A 14,713-nucleotide genomic window follows, 5' to 3' on the forward strand; every position below is an offset into this window, starting at 1 on the left:
TCACCCACGAGTTCCCATTGAGGCCCAGAGCTTGGCCCAGTGGTAATGAACCCAAACCTGGCCAATATCCATGAGAATGTAGGTTCGGTCCCTGACCCTGCTCAGTGGGTTAAGGATCCGGCATTGCCATGTGCTGTGGTGTAGGTCGCAGATGTAGCTCGGATCCCATGTTGCTGTGACTGGTGTAGGCTGACAGCTGCAGTTCCGAATTGACCCCTATCCTGGGAACCTCCATATGCCATCGGTGTGGCCCCAAAAAGAAAAAAAAAATGTCACCCCAGATACTTTGTGGAGACTGGACTGGAGATGTGGCGAGGCTGATTAGGGGCGATGGCAGTTAAGTTCAGGCTTCCCGACTCTCTGTAAGAGAGACGGGGTCTTGGAGGACGGGGGCTGTCACATGCATTCGGACTCCACCATGGTGCTTTGTGTGTGGGCAGATGACTTATCAGGGTTTACCAGGAGCCATTGCTGGGAGCTCTGTGGATGCACCTGATGCTGTCTCCCCACTGTTTGGAATGTTGGAGCTGATGTGGGAAGGACCCAGGCTGGCCACATTCTGCTCTGGGGCCCATGGTTGCTTTTGAAGTCCAGCCTGCCGCAGTGGACCGTGAGGAAGGCTGTGTCTGGCAGGGGAGAGCCTGGGCCACGTGGAAGCCTGGTCCAGGGTGGGTCCCAGCCGTCGGCTCTCATCACCCGGCAGAACAGGGAGCCCTGTCCACTGGGGGCCTGTGAGAAGCTGCTACTCTCAGAGGGCCTGGCAGGCCCTGGAGGTGAATAGCTGGGTGGATTGGCGTCCCAAAAGAAATGTTTCCTCTCGCCTGTGCTCTTAGGCAATTGCTCTTAATGCCTTTCTTCCCCTGCTGTCCTCAGGACCAATATTATTCATTGCTGTGTGTGCAAACACATACACACATGTGCATATGCATTATTTAAATTAAGGCTTTACCTTTCTATTTTTTTTATTTTTATTTTTCACTTTTTTTTTTAGGGCTGCACCTGCAGCATATGGAAGTTTCCAGGCTAGGGGTCGAATCAGAGCTGCAGCTGCCTGCCTACTCCACAGCCACAGCAACTCAGGATCCAAGCCATGTCTGCAATCTATACCACAGCTCATGGCAACGCCAGATCCTTAACCCATTTAGTGAGGTCAGGTATCGAACCTGCATCCTCATGGATACTAGTCGGGTTCATTAACCACTGAGCCATGATGGAAACTCCCATTTTTGTTTTCTGAATAAGTTCATTGGTATCATTTTTTTTTTAGATTCCACATATAAATGATATCATATGATGTTTGTCTTTCTATGACTTATTTCACTTAGTATGATAATCTCTGAGTCCATCCATGTTGGTGCAAATGGCATTATTTCATTCTTTTTTATGCCCGAGTAATGTTCCATTGTGTTTGTATGTCACATCTTCTTTATCCAAATCCAAATCCTTTGCATTTTTTCTTTTTTTTTTTTGTCCAGTCCCATGGCCTGTGGAAGTTCCTGGGCCAGGGGTTGAACCCGTGCCACAGCAGTGACAACTCTGGGTCCTTAGCCCACTGAGCCACCAGGGAGCTCCTCTTTTGTATATTTTTAATAACAATCCCTTTTCACCATATACTGACACCTCTTTTAGCATATTTTTCCCAGCAGAAATCCTTCAAGATAGTTATATCTTTTCCCTTTGGGGAGACTGTGTGTAATACTAATTAAGATATGAGTTTGGAGAGAGACTGCCTGGGTCCAGTGGCTCATCACACATTCACTATGAGACACTGGGCAAGTTCCATAATTTCTCTGTGCCCAGTTTCCTTATCAGTAAATGGGGTATTAGCAGAACCTATCTCCCAGGGTGGCGAGAATTAAATACATTAACACCCACGAGCCCCAGAACCGCGTCTGGGGCATAGTAAGCGCTCACTAAAGGTTAGCTATTAAACATGCCCTGATACTTTTATGACTCTGATAGATGAGGAACTAAGGCCAATAGAAGCCAGGGGCACACAAAGCCAGCCTGGAGTGTGCAGCTCTCATTCTGAAGCCTGAGTTATCAGGCTCCCCTGTGTACTCTGCCCTCTCCCTGTGCTGTGTTTGAGCAACAGTGCACTGAAAGCAAAGCCAGCTTGTATCCCAGGACAGAAGCTGCCAGTGTGCGCTGGATCTTGGCCCTGCTGCCATCGGGTCATCCTCCCCACTCCTTGTCCTCTTGCTGGGAAAGGCGCCTGCTCTGTTAGAATCACGGCCAGCCCCATGCCCAGTTCAGCACTGCAGCCTCAGTGGGTGCATGGATTACAGCCCTGAGGGCATTAAAACACAGCTCCCCCACCCTACCCTGCACCACCCCCTCGCCAGTATCCAAGCATCAACTCAAGACTGCCCAGTGTGTCATTCCAGGATGTCCAGCTGGACTCTGTTCCAGGCAGAGTGAAGCGTGGTGAAGTTTAACAACTCCGAGCCTTTCTTGCGCTGTTTCCTAGCCTGGGTTTTCTCCTCTCCTCCCTTTGAATGTGAACGCTGCCCTGGCTCAGCCATTCCCTCCTGCAATTTTTTTTCTTGGTCTGTTATCATTTGTGGTTCATATTCTTGGCCTCCTCCACTGGACTTCAAGCTCTTTCGAGTACTGAATAATATTCCACTGTTTGGATGTACCAGAGTTTATCCAGTCACCTCCTGAAGGACATCTTGGTTGCTTCCAGGTTTTGCCAGTTCAAATAAAGCTCTAATAAACATCCACGTGTGGGTTTTTGTGCGGATGTGACTTTGCAGGTCTTTTGGGTAAATACCAAAGAGCATAACTGTGGCATCAGATGGCGAAAGTGTGTGTAGTTTTGTAAAAGCTGCCAGACTGTCTTCCCAAGTGGCTGCACTGTTTTGCATTCTGACCAGCAGTCAATGAAAGCTCCTCTTGGCACCATGCTGGGTCTTTGAACCCTTTGTAGTACTGAGCCCCATGGGTGCTTTTTGGGCTGAGCTCAGCACCATCGAGGTCTGAGTACCTTAGGGAGAACGGCTGATAGGAACAGAAAGAACAGCCCTTGGGGAGAGCAGGGGGCCTTGGCTCTTCTGGCATGCTCCTGGCACAAAGACTCTGAGGCATTAAATACCTGCCTCTGAGAAACTAGGTATCTCTTCTTCTCTTTCCCCGAGGTTCTTTGAGAAAAGAGCATTTGCCACTTTAGCATCTGCGTCTGTCATGTGACATCCTTGATGGTCCATTTAGAATGTCCTTGTATCTGCAAAGAAGTCTCATGACTGATTGTTTAAATCTTGATAACTGTCGTTTTAAGTTCTTTTCATTTTCCTGGAGTCATTAATCTTTGATTCGCACCAAATTTAGACCCTCAAGGCTTTCTCCACCATAATAGGGGTTCTTTGTTGCGGGAACTATGAAATCGGACTTAAAAGGCAGCTGTGAGGGAGAGGTGATGCAGAAGGTCTTAGCAAAATTGGGTCTAGTTTGAAGGTGTGGCCCTGTTAAATCTCAGATCCCAATGATCCAAGGCTTGCTTTTCATGGTGCAAAAGTTCAAGAGTTGTAGAAAAGAAGACGAGCAAGTAAACCAGCAAGAGCAGGTGAAATGCCACTAATTATGAGGGCACCGGAAGAAAGTAAAAGAAGACGTGACAAAGGAACCCTGCATGTGTGAATCTCCAGTGCTTCCTGTGGTCTCGATGCATAGAATTAAAACTAATACCTACCACTTACTGAGTTCTTCCTGTGAGTGTGCCCTGTGGTAGACGTTTCTTTTAATCCTTACGAGAGTTCTCTGAAGTTTTGCAAATGAGAAAAATGAAGTTCAGAGAGAGGTTACATGCCTTGCTAGCAAGAGAAAGAGAAAACCTAATGACAATTGGCTATAACGGGATCTTAAAGCAATATTCAGGGAATACAGATTCTAGAACCTCTCTAGATGTACCTAGTTGTTCTCCTTTAGGTTAAAATTGCTTCTCTGTACCTAAGTGGACTTCCGTATTGTTTCACACAAAGTAGGCCTGTGTGTCATTGAGGACCCGCTGGACAATCATTTTCTTCTAACCCTTTTCTTATACTTAAAAGTGTCTGTTGACTTGTTCCTGGGCCTTTGATTTTAAGCCCTCCTCTCCTACCCCGCTTCCTGGGGGCAGCATCTGTGTTCATTTGGGATGGCGCCTGCTTTCCGCATTGCCCTCTTAGAGTGCAAAAACCAAGACCACGTTTCAGAGGATGTGTGACCAGGCTGGGGCTGCTGCAAGGGTTTATTTCTGGCTCTCACACGTCTTTCCTGCTGCAGTGTGTCTGATGTAGTTTATTTGATCCAGCCCTTCCTTCCCTCTGTGGGTCCAGCCTCCACCCCTATTGGGTGAGCATCCCCCTTGGTTGGCCCCCTTCATTCTGCCAACAAGCTTTCTGACTCCATACGAAGTAGCTTTAGGTTCTTGGTGTTAGGTCCTCACACACCTGCCATGGACCACGTGGGGCTGCTCTTGTTGACCCTGAGGTTTCTGATGACACTTTCTTGTGAACTTGGCCCAGGGCTCAGGACCAGGCTGCTGGGAGATTGAGGCTGGCCCTTTGCTGCTTCACCTGTGTTACTGGCTGGCCTTTCCCCACAGCACCTGTTCGTCTCCCTCCACCCTCTTTCCCCCCTGGTCCATTCTTCTCAGGGTGTCATCACATGGGGGAAAAAGTAGGGCTGTGCACTTGGAGTTATATCAAACTTATACCAAGTATTAGCTCTGCCTGATTCTGGAAGTTGCTTAATTTCTGAGTCTCTGTTTCCTCATCTGGCAAATGACACTAACTGATAGCTAGCTCATAGGTTCTTTTATGTGATTAAATGAGGCATCTAATTCCTATCTTATCATTGTGACGTCTGTTCTTCTTTCATAGGTGATTCTGTGATGGGAAGTAGCTTATGTGTCATCAGTACATAGGGGAATACCAATGTAATGTGTGAGTCACTTTGGTTCATCTGCCTTTTTGCCAGTTTGTGCATGGTTTGTGCTACCAAGTAAGATGATGAAGGACGCTTCAGAGGAGTATGGCACACACGATGCCCATTCACCACATGCTTCTCCTCTTGGCTCCATTTGGTCAAGTGCCCTGTTTTGGAAGTGCTGTCCATGTGGTTCTTTCTGGTCTCTGTGTGTTTCTTTCTTTCTCTCTCTCTCTTTTTTTTTTTTTTTTTTTTTTTTTGGCACCTGCAGCATATGGAGTTTCCCAGGCTAGGGGTCTAATTGGAGCTATAGCCGCTGGCCTACGCCACAGCCACAGCAATGGCAAATCCGAGCTGTGTCTGTGATCTACACCACTGGATCCTTAACCCATTGAGCAAGGCCAAGGATCGAACCTGTGTCCTCATGGATGCTAGTCAGATTTGTTTCCGCTGAGCCACGACAGGAACTCCCTCTGTGTGTTTCACTCTTATACTTGGGTGCCTAACTCAGCAGCCTTCTTTAAACTCCTTCATCAAACTAGTATGTTTTTATCAGGATTGTTGCTGTTTGGCTAGTGCTCTAGGCACAAAATCTGCAGAGATTTTGAGTGATGGGCCTCAATCCTTATACTCTAGCTCTGTTATTTTAGTGATTTTACAGAGCACTACGTTTTTAACACATCAATTGTATTATGGTAGAGATGTTTGTATTATTTCCCCTTTTTACTTTTCATTTTCCTTCTGCCTTCATCTGCATTTCATGGAAGCCAAGCCTTTGGCCTGGACCAGGCTTGGAACTAGAGGTGATGGAAGCGACCTCAGGCAGATGCGTGCTTTGTGTCTTCATGCCTTCTCTCACCTGGTCTAGGGCAGTAGAGTTTCTACTGGTCTCTGCTTCTGTTCTTGACCCTGAATGGCCAATTTTTGACCTAGCATCTAGAGTGAACCTTTTACATTGAAAATCAGAAGATATCTTTGCTTTAAAAATTCTGAAATTATTTTGTGTGAGTTTTAGGATTGAGTAAATGAGTATTTCTCTTGATGTATTTGGGAGCTAAGGGTCTGAATGAAAGACAGAAAATACAAACACGGAGTGGGGGAAGGCAAAGAAGACCCTAGTGGTATTAGATTGAGGTTAGAAGGCTCAGTGTAAACTCACACACACACACACACACACATTGATTTCCTAGCTGTGCCTGCTGAAAGGGCCGAGGAGCAGTAATATCCCAGTAGCAATGAACACATTTAAATCTAGCATCTAAATCCTGGTTTTAAAATTTTACGACACACTAAAAGGAATCACAGGCTCCTTGGAGACATGGCCAGTTGCAGGGCTGCAGCAGGCAAAGTACAAGATAAGCCCAGAACATCTTGTGCCAGGAAGAACAGAAGCGCTCCAAGACGGAGGGGAGCATGTTAGATGTAGGAGCGCATTTGAAACAATTTGAGCATCAGAATGAGTAGCAGGAGGAAGCTGCTGTTGTGGCTCAGCAGAAATGAATCCAGCTAGTATCCATGAGGATATAGATTCGATCCCTGGCCTTGCTGAGGGATCGAATCTATCTGACTTGATGGGTTAAGGATCCGGCGTTGCCGTGAGCTGTGGTGTAGGTCACAGACGCGGCTCAGAGTCTGCGTTGCTGTGGCTTTGGTGGAGGCCGGCAGCTGCAGCTCCGATTCCACCCCTAGCCTGGGGACATCTATATGCCACAAGTGTGGCTCTAAAAAGCAGAAATTTTTAAAAATTAAAAATAAGAGGAATGGATTATACAATATTGAAAAGTGAAAATCTTCATGAGCCCCTGTCGATGCTAAAAATAAAATGTAGGGAAGGGGTAGTACCTTTTTATCATAACGAATAGAGAGGGAAAGACAAAGCTGGAAAATCTTCATTTTGCAGCCACAGTTGAAGTATTTGATTCCCCACTGGGTGAAAGTCCATTGGGAAACAGACTACTTATATGGTCTCAGAAGGTCTCCCCGTAGACTGTTTATTTCTCAGGGAAAACAAGCACTTTCACAGCCTTGGCAGAGGGTACCTTCACCACGTGGCCATCATAGGTGACGTCACTTTTGTTCTGTGGGGGACCCACAACCCTTGCGTGGGATCCCTGCTGGGAATGCAGCCACCACACCAGGGGTGTTGCACAAAATGAAGGGCCTGTATCCTTCCCATGTGAGTGTCTCGAATGACAGAGAAGGACTGTGGAACCCGCCCAGGGTAAAGGGGCTAGAGACACCCGACATCTCAGTGCACAATGTGTGGTGCAGGATCGGATCCTGATTGGAGAGAAAAAAATTGCTGTAAAGGGTAGTTTGGGAAATCTGAATATTAATAGCAGTATAGTGTTCATTTTTGTTTGTGTGTTTGTTTGTTTTTAATGGCTGACCCTGCAGCATATGGAAGTTCCTGGGTGAGGGGTTGAATCAGAGCTGCAGTTGAAGCCTACACCACAGCCATGTCAACACCAGATCTGAGCTGCATCTGCAACTTACACCACCGCTCATGGCAACTCAAGATCCCTCACCCACTGAGCAAGGCCAGGGATCAAACCCGCATCCTCACAAATTGTATGTCGGGTTATTAACCTGCGGAGCCACAATGGGAACTCCCTGTTGTTTTTTTAATGTTTTGATAGTTGCACCAAGTTAGGTAACAGAATATCTTGTCTTAGAAGATACACACTTGTGAGAGCAAAGGGTCATAATCTCTGTGATTATGTGGTTCAGAAAAAACGTAAATATATAGGGAGGGCGGCTCTGTGGCAGAGTATCGACAATGTGGTATTTCACTCTAATGTGCTTATGGGAATATCCTATTTTATACATTTACAAATTTTATTTATTTATTTAGTCTTGTTGAGCCGGAATTGACATGGAACATTGTTTAAGTTCAAGGCGCACAACATAATGATTTGATATATGTATCTATTGCAAAATGATCACTGTAGGAAGTTTCAGTAGCATCCGTCATCTCCCATAGTTACAATTTTTTTCTTATGATGAGAACTTTTAAGATCTACTTGCTTAGCTCTCTCCTATACAATATAGTATTGCTCTCTGTGGTTACTAAGCTGTATATTTCACCCAGACTTTATCTTATAACTGAAAGTTTTTACCTTTCGACCACCCTTACCCATTTCCCTAACAAGCAGCTCCCCCCCCCCAGCCCCATGCCCGGGCTCTGCCAACCACCAGTTTGTTTTCTGCTCCTGTGAGTTTGGTTTTATTAGATGAAACATAGAAATAAGATCAGACATATTTGTCTCTCTCTATCTGATTTATTTGATGTAATATAATGCCTTCCAAGTCCATCCATGTTAACACAAATAGCAGGATTTCCTTCTTTCTTATGGCTGCATATTATTGTAATAGTCTCCTAACTTTTCTGCAGGTCTGAAACATTTGTTTATTGCTCTGTACAGCATGGACAAATAGTGAAGTGTCTGGGGGACGTCTTGGGACTCTTTGGAAGATAACGTTTGATTATGCCCATCTCAACAAGGAGCAGCCCTTGCTGGGTTCTCTTTAAAAGCCAAGCTTAGCTGTGGGGGAAAAAAAAAAAAAGATCTGGTGAATCGTCTTGGTTTAAAGGAAAAGAAAACTCTCATTCCAATTCCGGTTGGTTGTGTTTGTTTGGTTTTTTGGTTTGGGCTACAGAGAGTACTTATATTTTTGCACTGGTTTAAAACACGTGCGCCTTGGGGTCAGTTCCTGCAGAGCAAGAGTGAAGGCAGCAGTCATGGGCCATTTGGGACTTGCAGAATTTATTTGCTCGTCTTTGAAGCTAGTAGTGGGTTTGGGTTGTAGTCAGCTGGAGAGGTGAAAGGGGAGGAATTTGGCTGTTTCTTAGAAAGAGAGGTTATCCTGAGATTCTTGGAATTTTGCTCTGTTCTATCATGGTTTAGATCTCTGAAATGATTTTTTGGGACAGACTTCATTTGGCCGTATGTTGGTGTCAAAGGTACTTGAGACAAATTCAGACCTGTTCTATCCCTAGAGTGTTTATTGCTCTTAAGTGTTTATTTTTAGGCGCTGGCCACTCCAGTGTCTCTATACCAGTGTCTTTTTAATGTAATTGTTCTCACTGAACTCTGGAGTTTATAATAGAGTAGTTTTCAGTTTGGGGACCAGCCTTCAAATATAGCCAGAACTTTCAGAGTCAGTATTGTGATCTAGCTGGATCCCTTATGTGTGTACGTGTGTGAGTTGTGTGTGTAGTATATAATTTACAATAAAGCGAACTGGAACTGATTTTTTTTGTTTTGTAAAAATTAAAACGTCTTGCAAACTTTTAAAATTGCTATGTCAGTAGTAATGATAAACATTGATGTTATCATGAGTATGGTCTGCTTTCGCTTTCTGCTTCGCAGAAGAGCAACCCCAGGATTTACTGTTTTCCTCAGAGAAACTCACCTGTCTCCCTCTTACCCTTTGACCTCCTCTGACCCAACTTTCTTCAATAACCTGTGCTTTTTGCCTCCTCTTTCTTGTGTCTGGAAGGTAAAGATGGAAACCCAGGTTGAAGTCCCAGCTCTATAACTCACCAGCCCAAGAGTTCAGTGCCTCACTTTCCTTACCTTTAAAATGGGGTCAGAAGTTCCCACTGTGGCTCAGGGGGTTCAGGACCCCACACAGTGTCTGTGAGGATGCGGGTTTGATCCCTGGCCTCATTCAGTAGGTTAAGGATCTGGCCTTGCTGTGCCTCTGATGTAGGTCTGCAGCTCCAATTTGACCCCTAGCCTGGGAACTTCCATATGCCAAAGGTGTGGCCCTAACATAAATAAATAATAAATAAATAAAATTTAGAATGGATAAGCAAGGAGGTCCTGCTGTATAGCACGGGGAACTCTATCCAATCACTTGTGATAGAATATGATAAATAATATGAGAAAAAGAATGTATTTATATTTATATATATGTATGTATGTATGACTACGTCCCTTTGCTGTACATCAGGAATTGACAGAACATTGTAAATTACTTAATAAAATGTTTTAAATGAATAAATAAAAATGAGTCGCTGTGCACAGCAAGGGGTGGTTCCCTTTTCTTGCCTCTGCTGCTCCTTTAGCCTCTTCACTGTAACCGTTACCAGCTTAGAATCTCTTTCCTTTGAAAGTTCCTTTAAAGTCCTTCCAGGCAGTTAGCTAGCTCATTCTATTGGTGTTTTGTTAAACTTGTAGTTTTGATGCATTTCCTTAACTTCTCAGCGAGCCAGATATCTGTTCCCCCCTCTGAGTTGCTCTTGGTATTGAAATGCAGGTGCAGCGCAGCCCCACCCCGACCCCCACCCCCAGGGCGAGGGTGGCTGGATGTGTTTCTCAGCTGATGCTGGGGGCTTGCCCAGAACTCCAAGCCCTTCAGATGCAGGCCCTCCTAACCCACCAGCTAATAGGAATGCATAAGAATGAAAAGAAAGCTTATCAAAAAGGGAGGGACAGCAAAACGAGGCGGAAGCCCCCGTGGTGTGGTGGACCAGAAAGAGAGCCTTGTACTAGCTGGTGCAGAGGGTGCCACGAAGAAGCTGCTGGGCTGACCACCCGCAGCTCCCGTCTGTCTCCCTTGGGGCTGTGTTGCCCTCTGGTTCTCTGCCAGCTGCGTCTGCAATGCAGGAGCAGGTCTCAGCTGGGCTGCCGCTCTGGAAGAAAGTCTTTTGCTCACGTTATCCTCCGTCGTGTTCCATTGCAAGAGATTGGATAGAGTTCCCTGTGCTCTACGGCAGGACCTCCTTGCTGATCCACTCCGATTGCAGTAGTTTGCATCTGCTAACCCCAAACCCCCAGTCCATCCTGCTCCCTCCTCCTCCCCCTTGGCAACCACAGGGAGTAATTATCAAGGGGTGGCTTGGTGTCCTATGAATGTTGGTTGTCTTTCCTTCTGACCTCCCCTTCCTGATGAAGAACGTTTATTTAGGAGCTCAGCCCCTCCTCAGCCTCTGTGGCTAGATCCAGTTCCATTTCCTTTCTTCCTCTCTTGCAAAAGCTTTGGTGTGAAAAGTTTAGTTCTTTATGCCCCAGCGGTTTCTACCACTGCCCTGGGGGCGGCCCCTGGGTCTCAAGACAACTTGAAGCTCTTTTCCCCCCCGGAAAGTAGGTAATGACATGTTTTGAAAGTAGGTACATGGTACGAGGACTGTACCTTAGGAACTTAAGGGCCAGACGGGTTTCCTGGAAGACCTAACCGCATTGTCCATTTTCACGAGAACATGTTTGGACAAGGTGCTGCCGAGCAGGCGGCTTGCCAGAAACCATCCACCTGTAACCGGTCTGTCCTTCTTATAGTATGTGCTGTTTTATGCCCAGTAAGCCTTGGTGTCTGGGACCTCGTAGGTATGTGTGACAAAGGCACGCCAGTGCAAGGGCAGAGTGAGGCTGGCTCCTGTCCTGACTGCTCTATCGTTTATAAAGTGTAAGAACCCAAGTTTAATGGGATAAGAGTTGGAAGGGACCTTGAAGTGTGGTCCCCACCCCCAGCTCATATTTAAGCCATTCCTGATGGGCTAGAACCTACCCTATTATAGGGCAGTTTCAATGGCGTGTGACTTGTCACAGTGATCCCCAAGGGCTCTTGCTGAGAAGTCCCCTCTTGATGTCTGTGGGCATAAAGGCACCTGATAAAAGAAGAGGGGGTCCTCAGAGCCTGGCCCCGTTGTACCCCCTTCACCACAAGAATCTCCTCTCTGACAACGTCCTTATCCCTGCCCTCTGCTGTCGCAAGTGCAAAGGCCAACCCCTCCCTAGAGGAAGGTGACCCTTTGAGGCTTTTTATGTCCCTTATAAAGGGACCAGGGAAGTCCAGCTCGGTGTCTTCCTACTGTCCTGTCTTCTCTGCAGGGTATGTAGGGAAAATGATAGCCCCCCCGCAAGCTGTAACAGAGCCTGCTAACCGCTTTGGATAGAAGGGTGTAACACTCAGTGAGCAGCTGCTAGGAACTAGGTATGTAGGCATTCATGTCAGCCCCTTTTGGGGAGTCCCTGGCTTTGGAAGGTAAGTGACCTGAGGTCACTCAGCTGTGAGTGGCAGAGTTAGGTTTAAACACAGCTAAGGTCAGAGCCCAGGCACGTAGCTCTCTCCTGCCTCACAGGATGTGGAAGAGAGTGTCCCTGCTGGTCCCTGTGCTGGGACAGACACACGCTCCCATCCCTGCCTGATGGGACAGAGGAGTGGAGCTGGGCTCGTGGCTGCCAGACCCTCTTCCTTGCTGGCAAAGAGGGGGACATGGCTTCAGCCCCACACCTCCCCTAAGTCCTCTCTGCCAGTTTTTGCACGTGAGTCAGGAGCACACGGGCGCTCAGGAGCATGAAGACTCTTCCAGGGAGTAAGTAGTAACAGTAGCATTTGCACAGTGATGCCCAGAGCCCTTTCCCAGATGAGCAAGTTGACCGCAGAGCTTGGAGTGGGACCCCGCTCTCCCACTGCTCCAACCAGCAAGCATTTCCCTGTCTGCGGGTTTGTAGCCTGGAGCATCTGCCTTCTTAATGTAAACAGTAAGGTTTTGGCCTGTTCCTTCCCTCCTTCCCTCCCTGTCTCCCTCCCTCCCTCCCTTCCTTTCCTCCCTTCCTTCCCTCTCATCTGCATATATGGAAGTTCCCAGGCTACGGGTGGCATCAGAGCTACAGCTCCTGGCCTGTGCCACAGCCACGCAGTATCCGAGCCGCATCTGCAACCTCCACCGCAGTTCACGGGAACACCAGATCCTTAACCCACTGAGCGAGGCCAGGGATCAAACCTGTATCCTCCTGGATACTAGCCAGTGTCATCACCCACTGAGCCACAGCGGGAACTCCTAGGCCTGTGCCTTCTGTTTTCTTAATGGAGCTGGGAAAGCGCCGGTTTGCCATCGAGTGATGAAGTACTGCATGTTCGCCCAGCCTTCTCTTCCTCAGGCTGCATCCCGCAGACTCCTCTTCTGGTCCAGTGTTCCACGGTGACTCTCCTCCTCCCTCCCCTTCCCCACCTTTTAAGCCCCCTCCTTTCCCTCAATCCTCGCCCGGAACAGAACCAGCGCTGTGTGTTTCCTTAATACGTGTTCGGCTCTGGTTCCTTTCTTGCTCACTTTCTCTCTTTATGACTCTTTTACTTCCCTCAAGAGTGTTCCCCCAGCTGAGCCCAAACCGCTGCCAGGGCCAGTAGGCACGAAGCTGTTCCACTTGACTACAGACGTGGGAGTTGGGTTTCATGTTGGCCTCGCTCCGAGTGTGGCACTTGGTGTCTTAGCAAACATATGAGAGCCTGAGAATGGGGCGGGGGGCGGGGGGTGCTGGGTGGGCAGGAAGGGTCCAGACACCTGTTCTTTCATTTACTTGGAACAATCTCTTCTTGCTTCTCAGGTACCCAAATAAGCTGCTTCTCCCCCAGTTCTTTCTCGTGGCGTCAGGCTGCCTTCGTCGACTCTTACTGTTGGGCGGCCGTCCAGCAGAAGGACACCTTGCGGGGCGACTCTAGAAACCTCCCACTGTGCCTGCATAAGGTAACTGGGGACATCGCAGATCTCGCCTGTTTGCGTTACAGACATGGGAACTGAGGCCCAGAGAGGCTGTGCCAGGTCACAGTCCTGGCCAGGTGCATGTGGCCAACCAGGACTGCAGCTCAGATTGTGCGGCCGTAGTCCTTTAAAATCACAAGGAACCTCAGATGTGACTCGGTCCAGCCCCCACCTTTAGCAGGTGGGAAACTGAGGTGCTCTTTGGTTTTAGTTCTGTGATGGCCGGGTCCTCACGTGTCTCAATCACCCTCTGCCCTTGATGCCCAGCAGTGTCTGGGCATAGGAGGCTCTCAGTACCTTTGTCAGGCCTGAGTGCCCATTGTCGGGGAGCACAGAGCTGGGAAGTCAGAGCTTTGGCCAGCTCCTCTCCAGCCCATGCCGGGTCTCTTGGGAAAAGTAAAGATCAACTGGTCAGTAGCTTCTAGCCGGTGTGTTACTGCAGCATCAAGAAGCCTGGGGGGAGTTCCCATCATGCTGCAGCAGAAACGAGTCTGACTAGGAACCGTGAGGTTGTGGGTTCGATCCCTGGCCTCGAGCAGTGGGTTAAGGATCTGGTGTTGCCTTGAGCTATGGTGTAGGTTGCAGACGCGGCTCAGATCTGGTATTGCTGTGGCTGTGACATAGGCCAGCAGCTATAGCTCTGATTAGACCGCTAGCCTGGGAACCTCCCTATGCTGCGGGTGGGGCCCTAAAAAGCAAAAAAAAAAAAAAAAGAAGAAGCCCACAGATGACTCCGTCTGGGGTGTTAGCTGCAGCACAGCTTTTGGAATACAATTCCTTTGCTTTCTGATGGGTCCACATGCTGTAAGGAAGCAGAGATGCTCCCCAGGAGACACCGGTGTCAGCAGAGAAGAAGAGGGGTCAGGAGCCCCGTTGAGAGGGGTGGGCGCACAGGGCACACAGCCTGGCCATGTGGACCCTGGGCCAGAGTCAGCAGGTTAGGGCAGGAGAGTGCTCTCTGCAAAATGAAGTGGCTCCACTGGGTCTTCTCTGCACTTGTGAAAGTGGGACTTTGTTTCCGACTGTCATTATTTTCTACCCCCGGTCCTTTTGTCCATCACAAAGAGGACTAGAATGTTTGTGTATCTTCTGGTGTCCTCATTCACTGGGGAAGGCGTGGAATGTTCGCTTCTGAAAAACCAGAGGCTGAAGGTCGACTCTCTCCTGCCTTGACCTGTTGCTGAACACAGAGTCGGCAGAGTCGGCATCCTTCTTTTTGAGAAGCAACATTGTGTCATGTTGTGAGCCACAAGGGAAGGCCCCTTCTGATTAAAAAAGAACAGCTGCAGTCCTCTGCTGTGACTCAGGCTTGTTCCT

At 47.9% G+C, this 14,713-nt stretch overlaps 1 protein-coding gene across 2 annotated transcripts in view; it reads left to right on the forward strand.

Annotated features, from left to right (window-relative positions):
• PANX1 (pannexin 1) overlaps nt 1–14,713 on the forward strand; it is a 49,532-nt gene that overhangs the window by 11,678 nt on the left and 23,141 nt on the right. The window contains exon 2 of one of the 2 annotated variants that reach the window (XM_003482597.5): nt 13,242–13,381. The exons of the other annotated variant lie outside the window; for it this stretch is intronic. Coding sequence (XP_003482645.2) covers nt 13,242–13,381 — 140 coding nt within the window. The remainder of the gene's footprint in view (nt 1–13,241; nt 13,382–14,713) is intronic. 2 annotated transcript variants of the gene reach the window in all.

The sequence above is a fragment of the Sus scrofa genome, chromosome 9 (genome assembly GCF_054392235.1).
Source record: "Sus scrofa isolate SSC_HxYL_T2T_F1_AM1 chromosome 9, Sscrofa_HxYL_maternal_Yorkshire_Landrace_v2.0, whole genome shotgun sequence".
Taxonomy (NCBI): Eukaryota; Metazoa; Chordata; class Mammalia; order Artiodactyla; family Suidae; genus Sus; species Sus scrofa.